Consider the following 20,903-nt stretch of genomic DNA (forward strand, 5'->3'; position numbering starts at 1 on the left):
ATAAGAAATTTAGGTCAGGACTGTGTCTGAACATGGTGTTTATTATTCATTTAGATATGTATTTTAGTGCTTCTCCAGCTCCAGATCTTTCCAGGATGGGAGCAATGCTTTGGTTGTTACTCAAGGGTTGTTTCGTGTGCTTTAAAAAAATAAACCCTAATCCTCTTGCTCTGTCCCTGTAGTATGAGCATCCAGAAGGGCAGACTTTCGGGAGGTGTCTCCATGTGCTATGCTGGCTCATCTGGCTAAATAGCTTCCATGTACGGAACATAAGAGCAGGGTTAAGTTATTGCTGAGCCTTTTTGACACACCCCCCCTTACCCCCCCCCCCCCCCCCCCCCCCTTTTAATTTCATGCTTAGAGAATGTAACATGCTACCTGCCATCTACAAGATCTCCAAGAGCCCGTGGATTTTGATGAGTGTGGGAGGGTATACTGAAAACTAAAATATCAGTGCATGTCTCTTGCTTTGTATGGGTGTGTGGTTTTCCTGGGCTGGAAAAGCAGGACTGTCTTTGCAGGTACTGGTGGGGACCCCAAACTGGGGGGTGGACATTTCCCAACTGCTCGGTGGAAGTCTGATGCCTGCCCAGGACTGTGGGAAGAAGTTGTGCCAGGGTGTAGATGTGGGGCCGGTGACAAGCCTGGCAAATAACTCCTCAAAAAAAGGGCTCTTGTCAGCCGAGGGTATTTCTTCATGGAGTGGTCCAAAGCTATTTTTAGGTTTAAGATGTGATGAGTTAGGAAACATTTACATGGAAAAGCTTCATCACCACCAGGCAGGGCAAATAGCTGTTTGAGGGCATCACGCGTAGGATTCCCTTGGCGTCTAATCTGGGCTCTCAGTGCCTGTGTGGCACCCAGGCTCCTGGCAGCAGCAAGAGGAGAGAGGAAATTAATGGCTCAAGTCGTTTGGGTTTTGTTTTGGGTGGTTTTTCTTTTAAATTATGCCGTCTCATTCCCCTGTTTTATCCCCAGCCCATCTGGTTTTGCTCGGTGCAGCCAGGATGCTCGCATGGGTCCCGGCACCGGGACGGAACTGACTATGGGAACAGAGGTTGCTTGTCACAGCCTTTGACCCAAAGGTCACTGCGCTGGGAGAGATGTCATGAGAACTGAAAGGAGGGTAATTTTCAGGGATCGTAGCATTTCTCGCCCTGGGAATGGGAGTTGATGTAGAGCATCAAACCCCGGGAGCCATTAGCAGGAAATGCCTGTTTTTAATGGATGTATTTTCTCTTTCCCTCCTCCTCCCTTTCCCAAGTGAAGGCTTTCTCAGTTTCATAGCTCTGCGTGGCGCTTGTCAGCATCGTAACCTCATTAGGGAGCAGTGATTATCTGAGCCAGTTGCAGATCTGCCACGATAGATGCAAGAGAACAAACTTGGGCTGACCAAATTTTAGGGCATCCGTGCTATTACCAGCTGCATAGATTTTCACATCAGGACTCGAGTGTCTTCAAAAGACAGAACTGTTCCTGAATATTTACTAAAATATGTATTTTCTGCCTGCCGGTTTCCATTCCTTTAAAGCCATGCTTTTGTTGTCCTTTGCAACAAGTAGAAAAACACTGTTTCTTTAGCAAAGGCTGAGATTGTCATATGATCCCTTAAGTAATAACTTGGGGTTAAAGCATAACCAAAATGGCAAATAACAAAAATAGATGCCGGGTTTGTGAAGTTGCAGGATTGAGCTAGGGCTTTGCAATACGTTCACAGGGGCTCAGGGATAATATAGTTCATTTTGGTATTATTTTTTTTTTATAGTCACTTTTCCTGTAGTTGAAACCTCGATTCTCGGTGCAGTCACTGTTTCCAGTGTATATATTTTACTAGTTCAAGAGCTTTGGGGCTGCGTGCTGTGGGAACAGCCAGGCAAAGGGAGGCAGGGAGCTTAAGTTGTGTTTGGAAGAGGAAATAATTGGGGTTTTTTAGTATGTTTTTTTCCCTCTTTCAATTTTTTACCATCTCCCTTTTTTCTCGTTTGCTTGTTCTTTCTGAAGTTTTCCTTTACTGCTGAGTTTTTTAATTAGTTTTTCCTCCTTGCTGCTTTTACCCAGGCAGACTGAGCCGGAAAAAGTCAGAACAGCACCTTCCCTCTGCCAATATGCAGGTGGCTGTGCCGGCTCCTGGCTGCCCGGGTGGCAGGTTTGGGTCCTGGGGGTCTTTGGGGGGAGCTCGGGCTGATGTTCATAGATTCATAGATTGGTCCAGGCCGGAAGGGACCTCCAAAGGTCATCTAGTCCGACCTCCCCGCAGTCAGCAGGGACACCCCCAACCAGACGAGATTGCCCAGGGCCTCGTCGAGCTTCACCTTGAATGTCTCAAGGGAAGGGGCCTCAACCACCTCCCTGGGCAACCTGTTCCAGTGTTCCACCACCCTCATGGTAAAGAACTTTTTCCTAATATGCAATCTAAATCTCCCCTTCTCCAACTTAAAACCATTGCCCCTCGTCCTGTCACTGCAGGCCTTTGTAAACAGACCCTCCCCAGCCTTCCTATAGGCCCCCCTCAGGTACTGGAAGGCCGCTATGAGGTTCATAGATTCATAGATTCATAGATTGGTCCAGGCCGGAAGGGACCTCCAAAGGTCATCTAGTCCGACCTCCCCGCAGTCAGCAGGGACACCCCCAACTAGACCAGGTTGCCCAGGGCCTCGTCGAGCTTCACCTTGAATATCTCAAGGGAAGGGGCCTCAACCACCTCCCTGGGCAACCTGTTCCAGTGTTCCACCACCCTCACGGTAAAGAATTTTTTCCTAATATCCAATCTAAATCTCCCCTTCTCCAACTTAAAACCATTGCCCCTCGTCCTGTCACTGCAGGCCTTTGTAAACAGACCCTCCCCAGCCTTCCTGTAGGCCCCCCTCAGGTACTGGAAGGCCGCTATGAGGTCTCCCCGGAGCCTCCTCTTCTCCAGGCTGAACAACCCCAGCTCCCTCAGCCTGTCCTCACAGCAGAGGTGCTCCAACCCCCTGATCATTTTGGTGGCCCTCCTCTGGACCCGCTCCATCAGGTCCATGTCCTCTCTATATTGAGGGCTCCAGACCTGCACACAGTGCTCCAGGTGAGGTCTCACCAGAGCAGAGCAAAGTGGCAGAATCCCCTCTCTGGATCTGCTGGCAACACTTCTTTTGATGCAGCCCAGGATGTGATTGGACTTCTGGGCTGCGAGAGCACATTGCCTGCTCATGTCCAGCTTCTCGTCCATCAGCACCCCTAAGTCCCTTTCCTCAGGGCTGCTGAGGCTGTTCCTCCTCCCTTCCTGCTATAAGGTCTCCCCAGAGTCTTCTCTTCTCCAGGCTTGTTTTTCCTTTCCTTTCCTTTTATTTATTTATTTTTTTCTTTAACAAACTACTGCCTAATTGCTCACCTGGATGGCAACAGCCAAATACTGAAACTTTGTTTATTAGGAAGTTCGTCCTGTAATTTTCTCCCTTCTGCAGTTTGCTGAGTATCTTTTGAGTTCTCCCTCTGTCCGTCCTGTAATTGCAGCCTCCAGAGCTGACAGTATCAGCAAGTTCTCCGACCCATCGTTGGTGCAGGCAGCGAGTGGCACTGGCCAGACAGCGCCTTCATGGCGCAGCCCTTCTGCTTTGCTGCTGAATCACGGGTAACCATGCTTGGCACGTGGTTTTGTGCCCAGCTTTGCCCCCAGCCCGTTGCAGATTAATCCAGGCTCATTCCTCCGCTTGCCCGTGGGAACGCAGACAGTATCCTCATGGAAACTCTGGCCGAGGGGTTAAGTAGCTCTTATTGAGCAGAACCCTATAAAGCAATTTACAGAAGCTTTCCAAGGGACATGGTACATCCCATCTTTCCGGCTGGTCCCTGGGCTACCCTCTCTGCCCGGAGCTGGCTTTGCCCTGTGCCCCTTGGCTCTGCGGCAACCAGCCGTGTTGGGGATGCTTGCTCGGGTTCAAGGGGTTCTGGAAGGGCTGTGTTCAAGTCGCCTTTTTCCCTCTTAAATCCATAATCTGGCTCTAATCTCAATGGGGGGGGCGAGGAGGGAGAAATCTTGCTGCTGGGGTTGACTCAGGTTCAACTGAGTTTGGGCTCTGCTTTATCGCAGGACTTGTCAGTGCCAGCTGTGAAAACAGCTTTAGCTTTAAAAAAAACCCAATAAATAAAAAATCCTGAGTTATGCAGCCCTGCTGTGGTCCTTAGCAAATTATCGTTGCATACTAGTTAATTGTTTATCCATTAACTGACTGCGTCAATTATCTGGCAAGGGGAGCCTGGCGGTACCTGGCACGGCGGGGAAGAGGAGGAGGAGGAGGAGGAGGGAGGATGCACATCCTTTCTGTGTTGGCTCCTCTCCACATGCTTCTCCTCCAGCCCTGTTGATGTGGTATTTGTCTGCTGGTTTCCTTCAAGTGTAATTGTTGGCAGGGCACGTACAGAGTACGTACAGACCTCTTCTTCGGGAAAGTGCCTTAAGTTCCCATGGAGCATCTCTTCAGACTAAGAAAAAATGAACTGTCTTTTGTTTCCGAATGCGAATACAGTCAGAAGAAACATGAGGCAAGATGTTGCTTTATTTCCTGCTAGAGATGGCCAGAGAAATTCTATGCCTGCAATTCCAAGCAGGAAATAAATAGGATTTTCTTGTACGTGTCGGTGCAGAGCGGGGAAACGCGGCCGCCCAGTGTGGGGCAGCTCGGGGCTCCCCCCTACCATCCCCAGGGTTATTTGGGAAAGCCTCCTTCTCGGGAATGCTATTTCTCTATCGCTGCTTTCTAGAGAAATCCGTTTTTTTTGGGTTTTTTTTTTTGGTTTTTTTTTTTTTTTAACATGCTGGTCCAGCAAACCTCCAGCCACCAGCACCCTGGGAGCCCTCGCTCCCAAGGTGAAGCTGTTGATTCTGCGTGTACTTTGGTGTAAGAGAAGAGATTGACCCAGTTTTTCTTGATTCAAGTCTGTGTGCAAAAGGATTTTACTTTTCTTTTTTTTTTTTTTCCTGAAGGCAGCTAATTTTAACATGTTTTTGGGCTTATACGGTATCAGCCCTATGTAGTAGTAAAATTATGTGCTTGTTTCAAGAGGAACCGATAATAACGTTCTTTCAAAAGCAGCTAAACACACGAATTATTAAAAAGCTAAATTATTTCCAAGTTACGACGTATCCAGCTCTTTCGATGGAGCTCACTCGAGTAATTGCACAGTGCTCTTTGCAGAATTTAACATCAGAAATGTTGCGCTTTTTTCTTTTTAAAAAAATAATAAAAATCGTTCTGTCGCACAATGTCAGAGCTTCTACCAGTATAAACGGGCATCCTCGTGTTGAGTTCTGTAAAATGTTGCCGGTTTGTCCCATTGGTGTTTTTTCAGCGTAGCTGCCGAGCTGTGACATTTATTGCAGAGCAGAACAAAGATTGAAGGGACTTTTTGTCACGGAGGTGCCCGGGAGCTTTAGCAGGGGAGTTGGACTAGATGATCTCCAGAGGTCCCTTCCAACTCTGACAGTTCCGTGATTCCGAGCTGTAGCTTGGCTGCGAGCAGGGACCAGCAGCCCGCTCCGCAGCCCCACGGCGAGTTGCGGAGCCTGGAGGAGGAGGAGGAGGAGGAAGAAGATGCTTTGCAAATACTCAAACATGCTGAAAGCTTGCGCCAGTGTTACTGGACGTGCCTCACATCTTGGGTGTTTTAGGGTTTTGTATGGTTTTAAAATTTTTTATTTTATTTTTAATTTTTTAAATTTCTTTTTAAAATTTTTGAAATGTTTAAAAAAATTAAAATTTTTTAATTTTTTTTTTTTTTTTCTTCCTCCTTGCCCGTTTTTGTCCTGAGTCAGGCTCCTGTTATGGGTGGGTGGGGATAAAGGTGGGAAGTGCTGTAGTTGTCAGTGCCCACACATCTCCAAGTGCCACTGCCTGGTCGTCCTGAGCAGCCAACAGCCTTCCTGCTGTCCCTGTCACGAAGGGGTGGTGGGCTGGTTCCCTGCAGCCCGTCTAGGGCTGTAGAAGGGGTGTGAGCTCCCTTGGGGGGCTGTCGGAGAGGTGAGGATGAGCTGCATCCTCTACCCGTGTTGCTCCCAGGCTTTCTGTGGGCATTCGGGGTGCCTCCGATCCCGCTGTGCTCCACAGATGGGAGCCCTCCTGACTGTGACGTTTGAGCCTGCGGAGAGGACGGAGATGTATTATGGGGATAGTTGGGATGGATGTGGGGAAGGGGCTGGAGGGAAGAGGGGACCACACTCTGTTGGAGGTTTCCCTCACCCCTGCTGTGCTGAGGTGTTTGTGGAGGCGGGAGATGACAGCCCTGCTCCTTCCTCCTCCCCAGCCCCCCGTGGCTCTGGTGTGTGGGTCCCTGAGATGTCACTGAGAGCTGAAAGCCATGCAGCTACGTCGACACTGAAGAAGATCGCTGCAGACATGAGCAACATCATTGAGAGCCTGGACACCAGGGAGCTCCACTTCGAGGGGGAGGAGGTCGACTCGGAGGTGCTAAATGACCCAAAAGGTGCCGGTGAGTGAACACCCATCTGTTCATAGAATCATAGAATTGCCTGGGTTGGAAGGGACCTTTCAGATCATTGAGTCCAACCAGCGACCTGACACTGACAAAAAACATTACTAAACCATGTTCCTCCGCACCATGTCTACCTGTCTTTTAAATGCCTCCAGGGATGGCAACTTCACCACTTCCCTGGGCAGCCTGTTCCAATGCTTGATAACCCTCTCAGTGTAGAAATTTTTCCTAATATCTAATCTAAACCTCTCGTGGTGCAACTTGAGGCCATTTCCTCTTGTCCTATCGCCTTTTACTTGGGAGAAGAGACTGACCCTCACCTCGCTCCAACCTCCTTTCAGGAGGTTCTCACCCCATGTCCTGCCTGGATTTAATAACAAGTAATTTGTTGACAGGGAAAACATCAATGGTTTTACCAAGCCCAGATGTTGGCCCTGGTTTAGGACCAGGAGGCATTACTCTTACACTTGAGCTCTTCAAGCCTTCTGTGAAAGCTTGTCGTTAAGCTCTCTTAAATAAAACCTGGTGTATTTTAGTGCAATTAATGCTGCTGTGTAAATGCTCCCGTGATAAAGTATGGCAACTACCTGCTGACTTTCATGCCCTCGTTAATGGTTACAAGGCTGTTGAACTAACGGGGTTTGTGGTCCTTCCAGTGTGCATTCCCTTCTCTGCCATCTATCATACCCATGGGTTCAAAGAGCCGGGCACCCAGACGTACCTCACAGGATGTCCTGTCCGAGTGCGTGTGTTGGAAGTTGAACGCTTTACTTCCACGAAGAAGGTCAGAACTTCCAGAAATTTCATTTCCTTTCCATGGAACTGTATTAAAATGCTGTTTGTAGGCTAATTTTGTGTGTGCTTGTTTGTGAGCTGAGGAAGCAGGAATGCCTGTGTCTCAGAAAAATGCTCAAGAGAGAAGGTTTCCTGTCTGTTTATAAAACCTAATAAAGCAGAACAAGGAATTGTGAGATGGAATGATCCTTAAGTAAAATTGAATGAGGGCTTTTTAGATGAGCAACTGCAGGAAAATGACTTCTGTCAAGGCTTCAGCTCTCGTGGTGGTGTTCTCCTGTGCAGGTACCAAGCCCCAACGTTTACACCATCGAGCTGACCCATGGCGAGTTCACCTGGCAGGTGAAAAGGAAGTTCAAGCACTTCCAGGAGTTTCACAGGGAGCTGCTGAGGTACAAAGCCTTCGTGCGCATCCCTATCCCTACCAGGAGGTGAGTGTGTCAGCCCCGTGGACGTGGTGGGCTTTGGGATGATGTGATCTTCTTCTCTCTTTTAATAACATCTTGGCTTGGCTTGGCTTCACCGATCCTATTTAGTTTGCTGTAAGGAGCGGAGAGCAGAAGAATTTAGTCTCTACAAATACTTAGCAGCTATAGTAAAAATATTTAATTTCTACATATTTAGTAGCTATTACCTAAGTGGTGTAAGCATCTCCCTGCTGACCCAGAAAGCACGTTGGGTCCCAGGTCATCAGCTTTTGAGCAGAATTTGCCTTGAACTTGGGGAAGGGTTATCCTAATGCTAAGACTAATGGAAATTGGTGGTGCTGTGCAGCTTTCTGCTTGCACGGGCTGGATGTGGGAGGTGTGTGGGTCCCCGGGATGGGTGGTCAGCCCTTCCTGGGGTGGCTGGAAGCATAAGGGGAGCCATGGGAAGAGACATGGTGTGGTTGGGTAAGAGCATCCTGCTGTGGGGATAAAGGGAAGGGTGAAATTATGAGGGGTTAAGGGCTGGGGGAACATAATGCCCTAAAAATAGAGTTTAGGTTCCCTTTCCCTAAAATGGTAAAAGGAGACCCTGAAATATTAAGCTCTGATGTTTCTGGGTTGTAGTTTTGTTTGTGAGCCAGTTGGAGCATACTGGCTTCTTTTAAATGAATCCCCACTTCCTTTTATTTTTATTTTTTTTTCCTTTTGGCTTTCCTGCCCACCCTTCTCTCAGTTTTTAAGAGTTTGGATGGGGGAAAATAAAAGCCTCTCAGAAGAAGAGTTATGTATCAAGGCACGCACGCACTCACGGCACTTAGACTCGATGTTGGGGTTTTGTTTTTTCCTTCCAGCCACACGGTGAGAAGACAATCCATCAAAAGGGGAGAGCCGAGGCAGATGCCGAGTCTGCCGCACACGGCGGAGAGCACGGTGCGGGAAGAGCATTTCTCCAGCAGGAGGGTAAGCTCCCAGCTCACTCTGGGGGATCTTCTGGGGTGCAGAGATGCCAGGCAGGTTGCTTGCAAAGCCACACGCTACCAAAGCTCTTATTTTATTACCATTAAAGTCTTTTGCTTGACAAACTTAACTTTGACAAGTCCAGCTTTAACGCCAAATTCTCCTCCAGGCAAAAAGGATGCTGCTTCTCCCAGGGTTTATATTGGTGAGGCTCTCCTTCACAGTTGAGGAAAACCATGATGCCCAGGGTGGCAGGTCCCCTCCTCCCACCTGCTGTGTTTTAAAGATAGAAAAAGCAGTTTGCAGAGTCAAGTTGCGTGATGGAGGCAGCCACCGCGGCCATCAAAATCTGAGAGATTTCAGTCCTGTCCTCCCCTGAAAGAGGAGATGACAGTCAGGCTCTTGATGCTGAAATGGGTAATTTTAGCCGAGGCACACGTGTTCTGTGTAACTTCATCAGATGTTAACAGATGGGCCCTTCCATGAAGAGGGTGGATGTCTTCCTACCTCTTCATTGCAGCTTCTTGCAAAAAAAAAAGAAAAAAAATCCACTAAAAAACAACAAGAGTCTGTAAAAAAAAAAAAAAACCAAACAAAAAAAACAAAAAAAAAAAACAACAAACCAAAACAAACCCTGTGTTTTTTCACCCTGTGCTTATCGTTCTTTCTGCTGCTGAAGCCTCCAGTCCCAGAAGGTTGTGCCTCATGGCTGTGCAGTGCTGATAACCCTCCCTGCTGTGCACGGCTTCGCTGCTGCCCGGGAAGTTTCAGGAGAGAGGTTTAAAAAAGGAAGAAAAATGTTTTCTACATTGCTTTCACCCCCAACCTTGGGTTCCTTGTGGGAAGCCCACAGCTTTCACCATAGGGATGTATCCCCCCTCTTCCCCCCTCGGGTAGCTCCGTGCTGTGATGCTGATGCTGAGAAGAACAAAGGTCCTGATGGCATTTGTTTCTTCTTGGTTTGTGTCCTGTGGGACTCTGCCCATTTTCCCATGCCCAAACAGCTTAATCTCTTCTTTGCCCAATTACCATGAGGATGGGAGGAGATTATCTCTCCTGTAAGGGTTTCTTCTCTTCTGCCCTCCTGTCTGGGGACGACAGGCTCTCCAGCGACCAGTGGCCTGGCCACTGCCCTCTCCATGGCTTTGGGACAGGGCAGCATGGCCACCATGCTCTTCATGCCATTAAATTGGTGTTTTGGTGAAGTAGGCTCTCTCGGTTGCATCTGAGGCTGTGTTTTCTCACAAAGCTAATTCGTGCGGGTCAAAAACAGTGGGGACTGATGTTGTATTTAAAATCGTTCTGAAACTTAGGCTCCGTCAGGAAAGTTGACCTCTAAAATGACAGCGCTGAGGAACAGGTCAACTGGTGGAAGGTACAAACACGGATCTGTGAACAGTAAACAACCTGTGATCGAACTGTTTGATGCTGCTGAGCTATAATCTTCTGTGAGCACATAATAATGTATTTATCCATTCATGCTGAAAAGTGTCTGATTTCTTGATTGCTTTCTAATGCCAGACAGTTGGATTGTGGGGGCTTTTTCTTGAAAATTCCTGCATCTTATCTAAAATTTCAACGTTCTAATTGTAGAAACAGCTGGAAGACTACTTGACAAAGATCCTAAAAATGCCGATGTACAGGAACTACCATGGAACAGTAAGTAGAAATTAGTTTGCTTAAATGCCAAAAAATATGCGCTTTAAAAATGTTGAATTTATTGGAAGGCATGCAGCTTATATAAGAAACATTTTACAGCTGTTTTGCAAGCGTTTTGGCTCAGCTGATTTCTCCAACATGGGTGTAATACGATTAAAACCAAAGAAGGAGAGTGAATGGCTCACTCTGGGAGGTCACTATTATAACACAGTAACGACCTCCTCAAGGTAGTTCGGTCCATGGATTTGGTTTCTGTTTAATTCTGGGGCGTGTTTAAGATGATAAGTTGAAATTTTAAATACTTGAAACACTGGACTCCAAACCTTACGCCTTCAGTCTGGGCTTTGTGTGTGGTCCTGGGTGCAAATTCGTCTCAGTTTCCTATTCTGTGCAACTTCACTGGACTTTGGTGATGTTGAGTTTGTATGAGTGATGCCCGTTCGCCTCTGTGGGTATTTTGTCGCTTCCAAAGGGAGATGGTAATTGGCTTATTTCCCCAAGTCGATAGTCTTTTTGAAATAAGGAGACATGTCGAAACTAACTTCAGACTTATTTTAAGCAAAAATATTTCCTTTGAAAGCCATCCTCAAATGTTTCTTCAGTAGTCCTCAGCTGTCACCCGCAGCTGTAACATCTCCCTGGGATGGTAATTTATTTCCCCTTTTCTCGGCTGCATAATGACAGTGTTACTCCGTCTTTTGTATTACCAGCAAAACCTGGTGCGTGCATCGAGTAGCTGCAGAGTGATATTTCTGAGCAGGGGCTGGTAACTGGGAACACTTGGTTTTCAAACAAGAAATGTAAGCGAAACTTAGGGTGTCTGTAGCAGCCAGTTCTTCTCTTCAACTCTTGTTCTTTGGTAGGAATTCTGCTCTTTTGAAGGATTTCGGTCGTGTTGGGCAGCTCGTAGCTGGATGTCATGCCCCAAAACGGTGTGTGCTGGTGTTGCAGAGCTCGGTGTGTTGAGCCCCACGTGTTACATGGGGCAAAGTGCTTGTCCAGCATTGGCCGTCGTGCTTGGGGTTGGCCGTCGTGCTTGGGGTTGCAAGAAGTCTTCAGATCTGGGCTGAGAGGAGCTGCGTTTCTTAGGATGCTTCTTTTGGGGGCAGGATGGGGAGCTTAAAGTCCGCTGCAGACAAGAGCCGTGTTAGTCTGCCTGTGGGAAATAGTCATCTTTTGTTCTAGAGGCAAGATGGGGATAACTTGGCAATTTTGATCAGTAGCATATGCGAAGCGGGGGAGAGTTATTTTACAGTGTGGATCCATCTTGTCACTTTTAGGCAGGCATTGCTTTTTTTTTTTTTTTTTTTTTTTTTCTTTTTCCAAATATTTTGGAGAATTTCTGCTCGTGTAAGAACGTGGGTGATCTTTTGACCAGGCTGTGAGGAGACGCACGGTCCTGCCTTGCCCGGGCAGCTGTAGGGTGCTCCCCTCCTCCTGCGCTGAATCACCCTTCTGTCCCCAGAGCCAGACGTCACTTTGCACATAAATTCTCAGTTTGTTGTTGGCTCTCGCTGCATTTGGCCGCAGCGAAGCGTTCGGTGAGGACTTTGCCGCTAACGGTGGCGGCGCCGCTAAGTGCAGCGGGTCCTGCAGGCCATGCTGGAAGAAAGCACAGGGAGAAAAATGCTTCCTTTAAAACAATCCGCTCCCCCCCCCATTCCCAGGCCAGAGACTAAAGTGAAGGTTTCTGGCATTTTCCTTGGAACTGTGTTTGTTCTCCTTGGAACAAAATGAGGGCCTTGCTCTTCCTGTGGTTGAGATATCTTTTGCCTAGACACTGAAAAATGCTGTAACTATCTTAATTTTGGAGCATGTTTTGACTCCTGTGTGTTCCTCTCATCAAATTCGTGCGTGGAGGTGTTTTTTAAAATCCTAAATTCTTTGTGAAGTCAGACGTGGAGTTACAATGGCAAGGTGTGACCTGCCTGATGCGTAACCCTCCGTCCTCGTGAAGAGCCTGCTTGGGTCAATTGCATCTTCTCGGAGGTGTTTTTACATCTGACCTGCACAATTTAATTAATTTGCCTTTTTTACTACTTTTATTTTGCATTTATGGTTAATTTGTCAGTGAGGGGATCACAGTGTCCTGAGGACGTGCCATGCACTGGGAGAGTCGAGCTTGTGACAGTTTTGCAGACCTGAAGTCTCTGGTGGGTTGAGGATCCAGGTCCATGGTGACCACATGATGATGTGGAGGCTGTACATCCTCTGGCCTTTCTCGGTGACACCCCTGCAGGCTGTGGAAATAGAACCTACTGAAGCATCATCCTTTAGAGATGTACCGAGTGTCCCTTGCTTTGACTGGGTAGCTCTGACTGACAAAATTTACAGCCTTCTCACATTTCCCTTAATTTCTCAGCTGTCGTTAAAACAGAGCATTTTGTGTGGAGTCCAGAAATAGGTTGGTAGATGCATTGGATTTTGTGATCAGACCCCAGGCTTTGTAGCCTTTCATAATTGGTTTCTTTTTTTCCCTTTTGGCAATGTGACTTATGATTAAATCTCACATCTTCTGGTCCTTTCCAAAACCCTTTTTTTATAGTACTTCTGGGCTGAAATGCTTCAAGACAATTACCATTAAAATGAATGTTGTGGGAATCTCAGTGTGTTAATTGTCCACACTTTTTTTCTGGGAAGTGGAGATTGGGGTAATATAGCCCCAAACCATTAGGAAACCGGGCCCGTGGGCTTGACTGTGTTCCATCTAAAAAATTTTATTAATTGGGCCTTTATATCTTTTTTTTTTTTTTTTTTTTTTTGTATGAGCTGTAATAGTTGAAAGATGCATAAGCAAAATGAAAAATAAGATTTGGTTGAACCGTAGTGCATGTGCCTGTAACAATTTGCATGAGCTTCAGTGAGGGAGTGTAAAAACCTCACCTTAAGTGAAAGCGGTACGACGTTAAGAAGAACTCAGATATGTGAGAGTGGCTGTTTTGCCTCTGATATGGCACTTGGACCTGCAGACCGTTGCAAAGGTCCCCACCCAACCCTTCAGTATTTTTAGCTATTGCACTTGAACTTAAGCACGTTTAATTTTTTTTTTTTTTTTTTTTTATATTTGGGTTTAGTATAAGCCAATTTCTTGTGTAAGAAATAGCTGGCATCTTTTGCTAAACAATATTTTTCTGAAGAGTGGTGTAATTTCATTTTACTGCTAGCCACAGCTGCTAATCAACTCTATGGGTTGTTTTTTTAACCCACTAAATTAAAAAACAAGCGTCGGAATGAAAACACAGCGTGGTGTGCAACCTGCTCTGGGTGGACCTGCTTTGGCAGGGGGGCTGGACTAGATGATCTCCAGAGGTCCCTTCCAACCCCATATCATTCTGTGATTCTGTAATTCTTCCTGAAATGCTCTATGAAATTTTTGCTTACATAAATCACGCGTGCTCGACATTGCTGGCAGAACGGGGTCATTTAAAACCGTGGCTCCCGCACCTTGCAGCTGGTTCTCCACCTTCCGTAGCTTGTCTTTCTGCAGCTGGTCACTCCCATCTGGTTTTGTGTGTATATATATATATATTTTTTTTTTTTTTTTCTTTTTATTGCTACAAGAATGTCATTGAAACTGCATTCTCTAGGCCGGTGTCTCATACTTAAAATATTCCGCTGTGGATGGCTCTGAAACCAGAGCGGGATGCTGGCTCCCCGGGGAGGCAGCTGGGCAGCGCAGGAATTTAGATGCGAAGGGGATGAGAGCATCTCCCTGCTCTGCCTTCCCCTCTCGGTTCTCCTGCGAATGACGAGCACCTCGGATGAAAGGCACTGTAGCGGTAAAAATAGCTAACACAGCAATAATAATAATAAATCATCTGATCAGATATTTTCCACTGCACTGAGGAATCTCCTCCGAACTGCTGGAATTTATTTATTTTTAATTTTTTTTTCTTTTTGCAAACCAACACTCCTAATTGGTGTTGCTTGATGAACGTATGGGATGGGCTCCTATCACCGTCGATGCCGTTTCAAAGCCTCCGTGGCCGAAGAGGAGGTTGCTGCGCTGCCAGACAACCTTTCATTTTTACATAGTAGCAGTTCTCTTTCTGCAAGTAATTTTTCCTCCTGTTTTTTTTTTTTTTTCTTTTCTGCTTCTTTGAGGACAATTATTTCTCTGCGTGCGGTGCTCCTGAAATTGCTGCCAGCTCTCTGGTTGCAGCCAACGTTTTCAAAGGGTTTTGACATTAACGTGCGGGTTTTTTCCTGTTGTGTGCCCGCTGCGAGAGAGATTTTTGAATTTCTGCTCTGGGGTTGGTTTTTTGGGGGGTTTTCTCAAGAAATGAAAATGGGATCCAGGGCAAAGAACCGGCCTGAGACTTTGTTTGGGACCTCTGATAAGAGCTTGTGGGACACACTGGGTTTGCAGGTGCTCCCCATCCTGCCCCAAGTGTCACTGCAGAAACAGCTGAGACGTTCATAGGTCACACCTGGTTTTCCTGAAGGTGTAGCGAGAGCAGTGATAGCAAGATTGTTAGTAAAAGCATGCAATATTCTGAAAACAGGCTAAGTCACCCAAAAATGAGGGCATTGCATTTGCCTCTACTGAATAGAGGTTACTGTATGTCCTTGAGCCACTCGGAGAACAACCGATCCTTTGTTCTTCTCCGCAACCTTATTGGTGTGAGGAGTTTGGGAAGGAGCAGCAGAGTGTTGAGGAGGAGGAAGGATCTTCTGTCCTACTGCCACTTCTGGGGGGGCAAAAATGAGGATGTTGGGAAGGGAGCCTGAGCCGGCTGAGCTCACCATAACTGCAAGATAGACTTTTGCCCCAAATTCACTGCTACTTCTTTGTTCTACGTAGTGTTTGACGATATCTCCGAGACTTATGGGTCCACCTGTGTAATTCCTGTGCAAAATCAGATTTTGCCGATGAGGTTGGTTTGCCAAAGAGCAGGTGACAGTGGCCACCTTGGAAGAGAGCCCTTCCTTGGGTGCCGGCACCTGAGCTGCTGTGGGGCATGGGTGGGCATGGCTCCATGTCCCGTCCACGGTTGGGAGCTTGGGTTGAGTCCTGGGCTTCAGTCCCAGCAGGCTTCATTGCCAAAAGATGTGGTTAGAGGGTTCCCACCAGCTTGCTGCTGATCAAAGGGCTCCTGCCCTGAGCACCTTGGACAATTTTATGCAATAATAAACAAAAAGTGCCTGGGTGCAGGCAAGTCTCCACCGTGCGAGGCAGCTCCGTCACAGAGCTGCTCCTGCCCAAGACCTGTCCTGCACAGGATGCCCAGAGCAGGCTCTTCTCCCTGCTAATGGGGCCCAGGGTTCAATAACCAGCAGACTGTCAGGAATGTCCTGCTGTGCCAAGAAAAGCCTGCTCGGTCAAAATCGCCTGGTATCCTATTTTTAGAAGTGAACGTAATCATGGCTGTGCTTTCTCACTGGCTTTGCCTGTTGTTACGTTCCTCTGCAATCTCTGCTGAAGCAGGAGGAGCTGCGAGGAGGCAGCTTGCTTGAATTTGAGATTTGCTGGTGAACTTGCTAGTACAGTAACATGGGTTTCCCCAGCCTGCGCCTGCCACAGGGCTCCATCGGGGCTGACCCTGCTGCAGACCAGCAGAAGTCATGGAGGTCATGCTTGGTCTCACTCTCCTCCTGCCCCACTGTGGCTTTTCTGTGGCTTTTCGGCTCCCAAGGCCAAGATGGGGCAGTGGATGTGGGGCAGGCATGTGTGCAGCGTTGAGTAGGAGCAACCTGCTGCGATGGCCTTGGAAGATGCTCATGGGTTGAGGGGCTGAACCCTCATGTGGCATATGGCCATGGGGTAGGGGTCTCAAGGGGAATAGGGTGCTCTCAACCCTGGAGATGTGTGCTTGTTCCCTCTCTAGCCCTTCTGTGAGGGTCACTGGAGGAAGGAGAGGGTTTAGGCAGCCAGCCAAGTTCACACAGGCCCGCAAACTTGAGTCCTCATTTCAGCCAGTGATCCAGGAGGGAGGATACCAGTGGGTCCTATGATACTTGATTGTCCTCTTTGCCCGAAATGGGTTTTCCAAACCACACTTAAAATAAATAAGGAAACAAACAAAGAGCCCAACCAAACTACTTTCTTGGTCTTCTTGATGATGCTTAAGAGATGGCAGGTGACTTCTGCTCAGGATCTTCTGTAGGTCTGTCTTTATGACAAGTCGCTTCAATGAAGCAAAGTTGGGTTTTTTTGTGGATTTCAGAGTATGAAAGATGGAGGAATCTTTTATTCTTTCCCCAGATGGAGTTCATTGGAGTGAGCCAGCTGTCATTCATCCATGACCTGGGACCAAAGGGCATGTGAGTTGAGAGCTGTGTCTTTGTGAGTTGTGGTTCACCAAGAGCATGGCTTTATAAATAAACGTCATTCAAATTGATGGGTTTACTTTCTTGCCAATAATTGAGTGGAGAGTATTTTGCCATCTGGGTGTGAGAATGTATTAATGTTGAGACACAGGCACTAGAACTTTGGGAAATAGTCTTGGTAGTGGGCTGCAGGCCATCGGCTGGCTCATGAGTTTTCTCCTCTTCTCTCCCGACAACCTATCAACCCACTTGTTCTCCTGCTTGTGCTATAAATCAGGGCCCTGCGTTTCCTAAATCTGCATGATTTCCATCTGGGGGGGGCGTAGTTTTGCCCTTTTTCCATCTTTCAGGGCAGTAGCACAGAAGTTGCTTGAGCACAGCTGGAGGTGGCGGGAGCCATCTCTGGGGGGTTCAGCAAGCATCCTCCACCTGAGAGTCCCCCCTGCACCTCCAGGTGAGCCGTGCAACCCATCCTGACCGTCTTTCTGTCCTTGCAGAGAAGGGTTGATCATGAAGCGCTCCGGGGGCCACCGCATACCTGGCCTGAACTGCTGCGGCCAAGGAAGGATGTGCTACCGATGGTCCAAAAGGTACTGCTGGGACGGGTGAAGGTGGCAATGTTGTGTGCTCCTTGGGCACACATGCAAGGGTCCTCATTTGTTTTTTTTTCTCCCCAAAAAGTCTGAGAGGAAGATTCCTATTTTTTTACAAAAGCCACAGATTTTCAGGTTAAAAGGGTCCGTAGGCTATTCCCCCCTCACCCTCCTGTGGGGAGAATGGTGAGGTTTTTTTTCTTCTGCTTTGAAGTTCATAGAAGGGATGTGTTGCTCCAGAGGAAAACTGGGATTTCCTGCAGCCCGGAGCTGGCAGAAATGGCAATAATCCCCTGGTTGGTGCCCAGCTTTCCCTGCTGCGGGAGCGCCCGGGAAGGGGGAGCCCCCCCGGGAGGTGACGTGGCTGGTGACACTGCCCCGGCCAGATTTCAGCCTGGTTTTCTGAGCTTCTCTTCCTCAATTTACAAAAAGCAAATCTATTCATTAGCTACTTTGGACCTGGATTAAATCAGTTGTGACCCGCAGCAGTAAGGAGCTCTGGTGCAATTAACCTTGGAATTTAATATGTTGTCTCTTCCTTATTACTGCACGTGTTTAAATGCTGGTGTTTTCATGGGAGTTTTCACAACTCCCATGTCCTTTCTTGCAGCAGATTTGCGTAACCTACTGTCCCCATCCCTTTACCTTCAGCATTAGATCTTGATGTATCCCAGGGCTGCAGTGCAGGGAGGTGTGTGCTACGGAAGAGTATGTGTGTTATCAGCTGGCAATCCAAAAAATGTAAGGGGTATTTCCTGGATCCTGCCCTTCCTGGGGAAATCTTTGCTTTTGAAAACCCAAATAGCACGTATCTGCTTTCTAGCAACAATTTCTTGGTCTGTAAGAGCTTCTCCAAGCGTTATCCACCTTTGGATCTTAACCACTGGCAATGCTGGTCGCTAGTTTATCTTAAAAAATTCTGTTTTCCATCAAAGTCTTTCTGCTTTCTTGTTAAGAAAAGGTCCTGTTTCTTCATAGTCTTTCCAAAATTTCTTAATGTAATTTTACAGAAGATCTCTATAATGAGTGCACAAGGAGATGAAGATGCGACCTTCTTCCAGGTCAAATCATTAAATTGTCTCCAATTCTTTTTTTCTCTTTTATGGGGAAAAAAAATGCCTTTTCCTCTTGGTGCTCCTCAGTTAACTCTTCCCTGTTATGCAGAGCTCAAGCTTTAGTGGGGACAGTAGAATATTCAGCTCTGATGGATCTTGATTTTCCTTTAGAGCCTAAAAAGGGGATGGGAGAAGGGGATGTTTGTGTGGGATTGTGTGCAGAGTAACACCAGAGGGTACCGAATCCCTGCTGGGACTGACAGCGTGTGCATCAATAAATAAGCAATTAACAGTATTATTTCCCAGAGAGGGTTATTTAAGTGAAGGATTTTAGGACACGTCAAGCTGGGAGCAGGGCTGCCCCCGAGCACGGGGCAGACCGAATCCATCCTTTGCCCACAATGACTTTGCCACAGGCATTGGGGTTTTATGCCCCAAATTAATTTCATTTATCGTAGTAAGTGGGGTGTGTTATGGCCTCGGGGGCTGTGGAAAGCGACGTGGAGGAGGACAGTGGGGTGATGCCGTGGCCGGGCATGGGCAGGACTTCTCGGGCATGGAGAGATGCCTGGGAAAAACAGAAAGGGGAACGCTTGGAAATGTACTTTTTGGGGATATTTGGGAGTGAAATTATGGGCCAAATCATGGGGGGAGGGATTTTTGCACCAAATGAGACGTGAGGCTGGGATAACTCTTTCAGGGCCCTGAAAGAAAATAAATTATTATGGGATCTGGAAGTAGACCAGGAGCTGAGGCTCTTACTAAAGATAGAGGAATGAACAGATTTTTTTTTTGCGATATTTTCTGTTGCTTTGTGTGTTTCTGAATGTGCAGAAGAATGAGGCAAAGGTCTGGTGGCGGAGACCTGTGTGGGACAGAGGGGGCCGGTTACCCCAGCTACGCCGCAGGGGGAGAAAAAATTAGAAATGCCATTCACAGTAAAAAAAAATGTGTTTTTTCCCAGAGTTGTCTTCAGGCTTCGGTATTTATGTAAAACCTGCCGGTCATCTCTCATCATGTGTTTCTAACAGGGTGCCTGTTGCTTGGCAATAAAAGATTTCCGAAGTGTCTCGTTCATATATTTTGATAGGAGTGAAAGTGATCCTAGCATCATAATTAGTGTTAGAAATGTCAAGTAACTCCCTTGTTGCCTCTAGATATAGCATACAAGCTGAATAAAAATCTAGGGTGGAAGAATCCTTGTTGCACCTTGCCTGGTGCGAGGGCACCTGGCTGGGAAGTTTGTGGGCAAGGAGGTTCTCATTGATTTTGTTAGATACGAAAACCTGTATTTTCAAAGACTTCTGTAAAAAATGAGTTATGCAAATAACGCTAAAAGTCTTATATTGAATTCAAACTTATTACCCTAGTTTGTAAAATAGGCGCTTTGCTGCTCAAGAAAACTGTACCCTGGACCATACCCCTAAAAAGAAATTTTACCTTTTAGTTGAACGCTTTCCTTTCTCTGGAAAATGATTTGCACTTGTTTTGAAGGAAACACTTCTCCGTTTTATTAGCTTTTTTTTTTATGACTCGTGCTTTGAAGACCGGCATGGGTGCGATACAAGTTACCCGGTTGCTGTGCCCGTGCAGGTGGCTGGTGGTGAAGGACTCTTTCCTGCTGTACATGAAGCCGGACTCGGGGGCCATTGCCTTTGTCCTGCTGGTAGATAAGGAATTCAACATCAAGATCGGCCGGAAAGAAACGGAAACTAAATATGGGTTGCAGATCGACAATCTCTCTAGGTAAGAAATATGATCTTTATTTAGATCTTTATTATTTCTTTGCTTTTGCTTTTTTAAGGAAGAATCAATGCTCTGCTCTGGGCGGGGGGGGGGGCGGTTAACAAGGGGTGCTGGGCTGCCCTGGTGCAGCTCAGCATCCTTTATACCTGCTGGGGATTTGGCCTGTGTAATGCTGATTATTTCCGATGTCTTAATGAGGCAGCCTCAGCCGCTGTTTGTCCATCCTTGCGGTTATTGCTGGGGCCTGGGGGCATGGTGCACGTCAAGTTGCACAGTCTGTTTTTGCAGTAATTGCTTACAGTCATTTATTTGGCACTCCGATCCTCTGTGCTGCAAGCAGGGACGCGTTCCTCTGCACCCCAACTGCAGTATTGCCCAAAAGACATGCTGGTTGGGATAAAGAGGTTCTTAATATTTTTATAGTGGTGTACAGTATAAATTCATCTTTAAAAAAGTATAGCATAGGCTAGGGCCGGCTCTCCTCCAAGTTAAGCTGATGCTATTAATTTAAATCTGCGGTATCTTTTTTTTTATACTTGGCAGAGCAGTACTGTGGTAGTCACTGGGATCAGTTCAGTGCCGGTTTATTCTTCTGCAAACAGAACAGCAGAGAAAAGACCCTTGTTATTCCTTGCTTCTTGCTTCAATAAAACGTGACTGATACAGGCGAGGAGCAGCCCAATTAAATGTACGTGGCTTCAGCCTCCCGCGCCCCGTGCGCCGTCTGTTTTACAGGTCGCTGATTTTGAAGTGTAACAGCTACAGACATGCCCAGTGGTGGAGGCAGGGCATCGACGAGTTCATTCGGAAACACGGCAAGGACTTCCTCACGGAGCATCGCTTCGGCTCCTACGCAGCCGTGCAGGAGAACACGCTGGCCAAGTGGTGAGGACCGCGGTGGGGATGCGGCCCTATCACAGTGCCTTGGGCGC

General features: G+C 47.2%; 1 protein-coding gene across 1 annotated transcript in view; it reads left to right on the forward strand.

Moving 5' to 3' along the window:
* Window positions 1-20,903, forward strand: part of PLD1 (phospholipase D1) — a 62,709-nt gene that overhangs the window by 12,590 nt on the left and 29,216 nt on the right. Inside the window, exons 2-10 of the mRNA XM_074154063.1 lie at window positions 6,280-6,459; window positions 7,125-7,252; window positions 7,549-7,694; window positions 8,543-8,651; window positions 10,242-10,307; window positions 16,513-16,571; window positions 17,075-17,167; window positions 19,819-19,971; window positions 20,707-20,856. Coding sequence (XP_074010164.1) covers window positions 6,312-6,459; window positions 7,125-7,252; window positions 7,549-7,694; window positions 8,543-8,651; window positions 10,242-10,307; window positions 16,513-16,571; window positions 17,075-17,167; window positions 19,819-19,971; window positions 20,707-20,856 — 1,052 coding nt within the window. The 5' untranslated portion in view covers window positions 6,280-6,311. The remainder of the gene's footprint in view (window positions 1-6,279; window positions 6,460-7,124; window positions 7,253-7,548; window positions 7,695-8,542; window positions 8,652-10,241; window positions 10,308-16,512; window positions 16,572-17,074; window positions 17,168-19,818; window positions 19,972-20,706; window positions 20,857-20,903) is intronic.

This window comes from Numenius arquata, chromosome 9, assembly GCF_964106895.1.
Source record: "Numenius arquata chromosome 9, bNumArq3.hap1.1, whole genome shotgun sequence".
Taxonomy (NCBI): Eukaryota; Metazoa; Chordata; class Aves; order Charadriiformes; family Scolopacidae; genus Numenius; species Numenius arquata.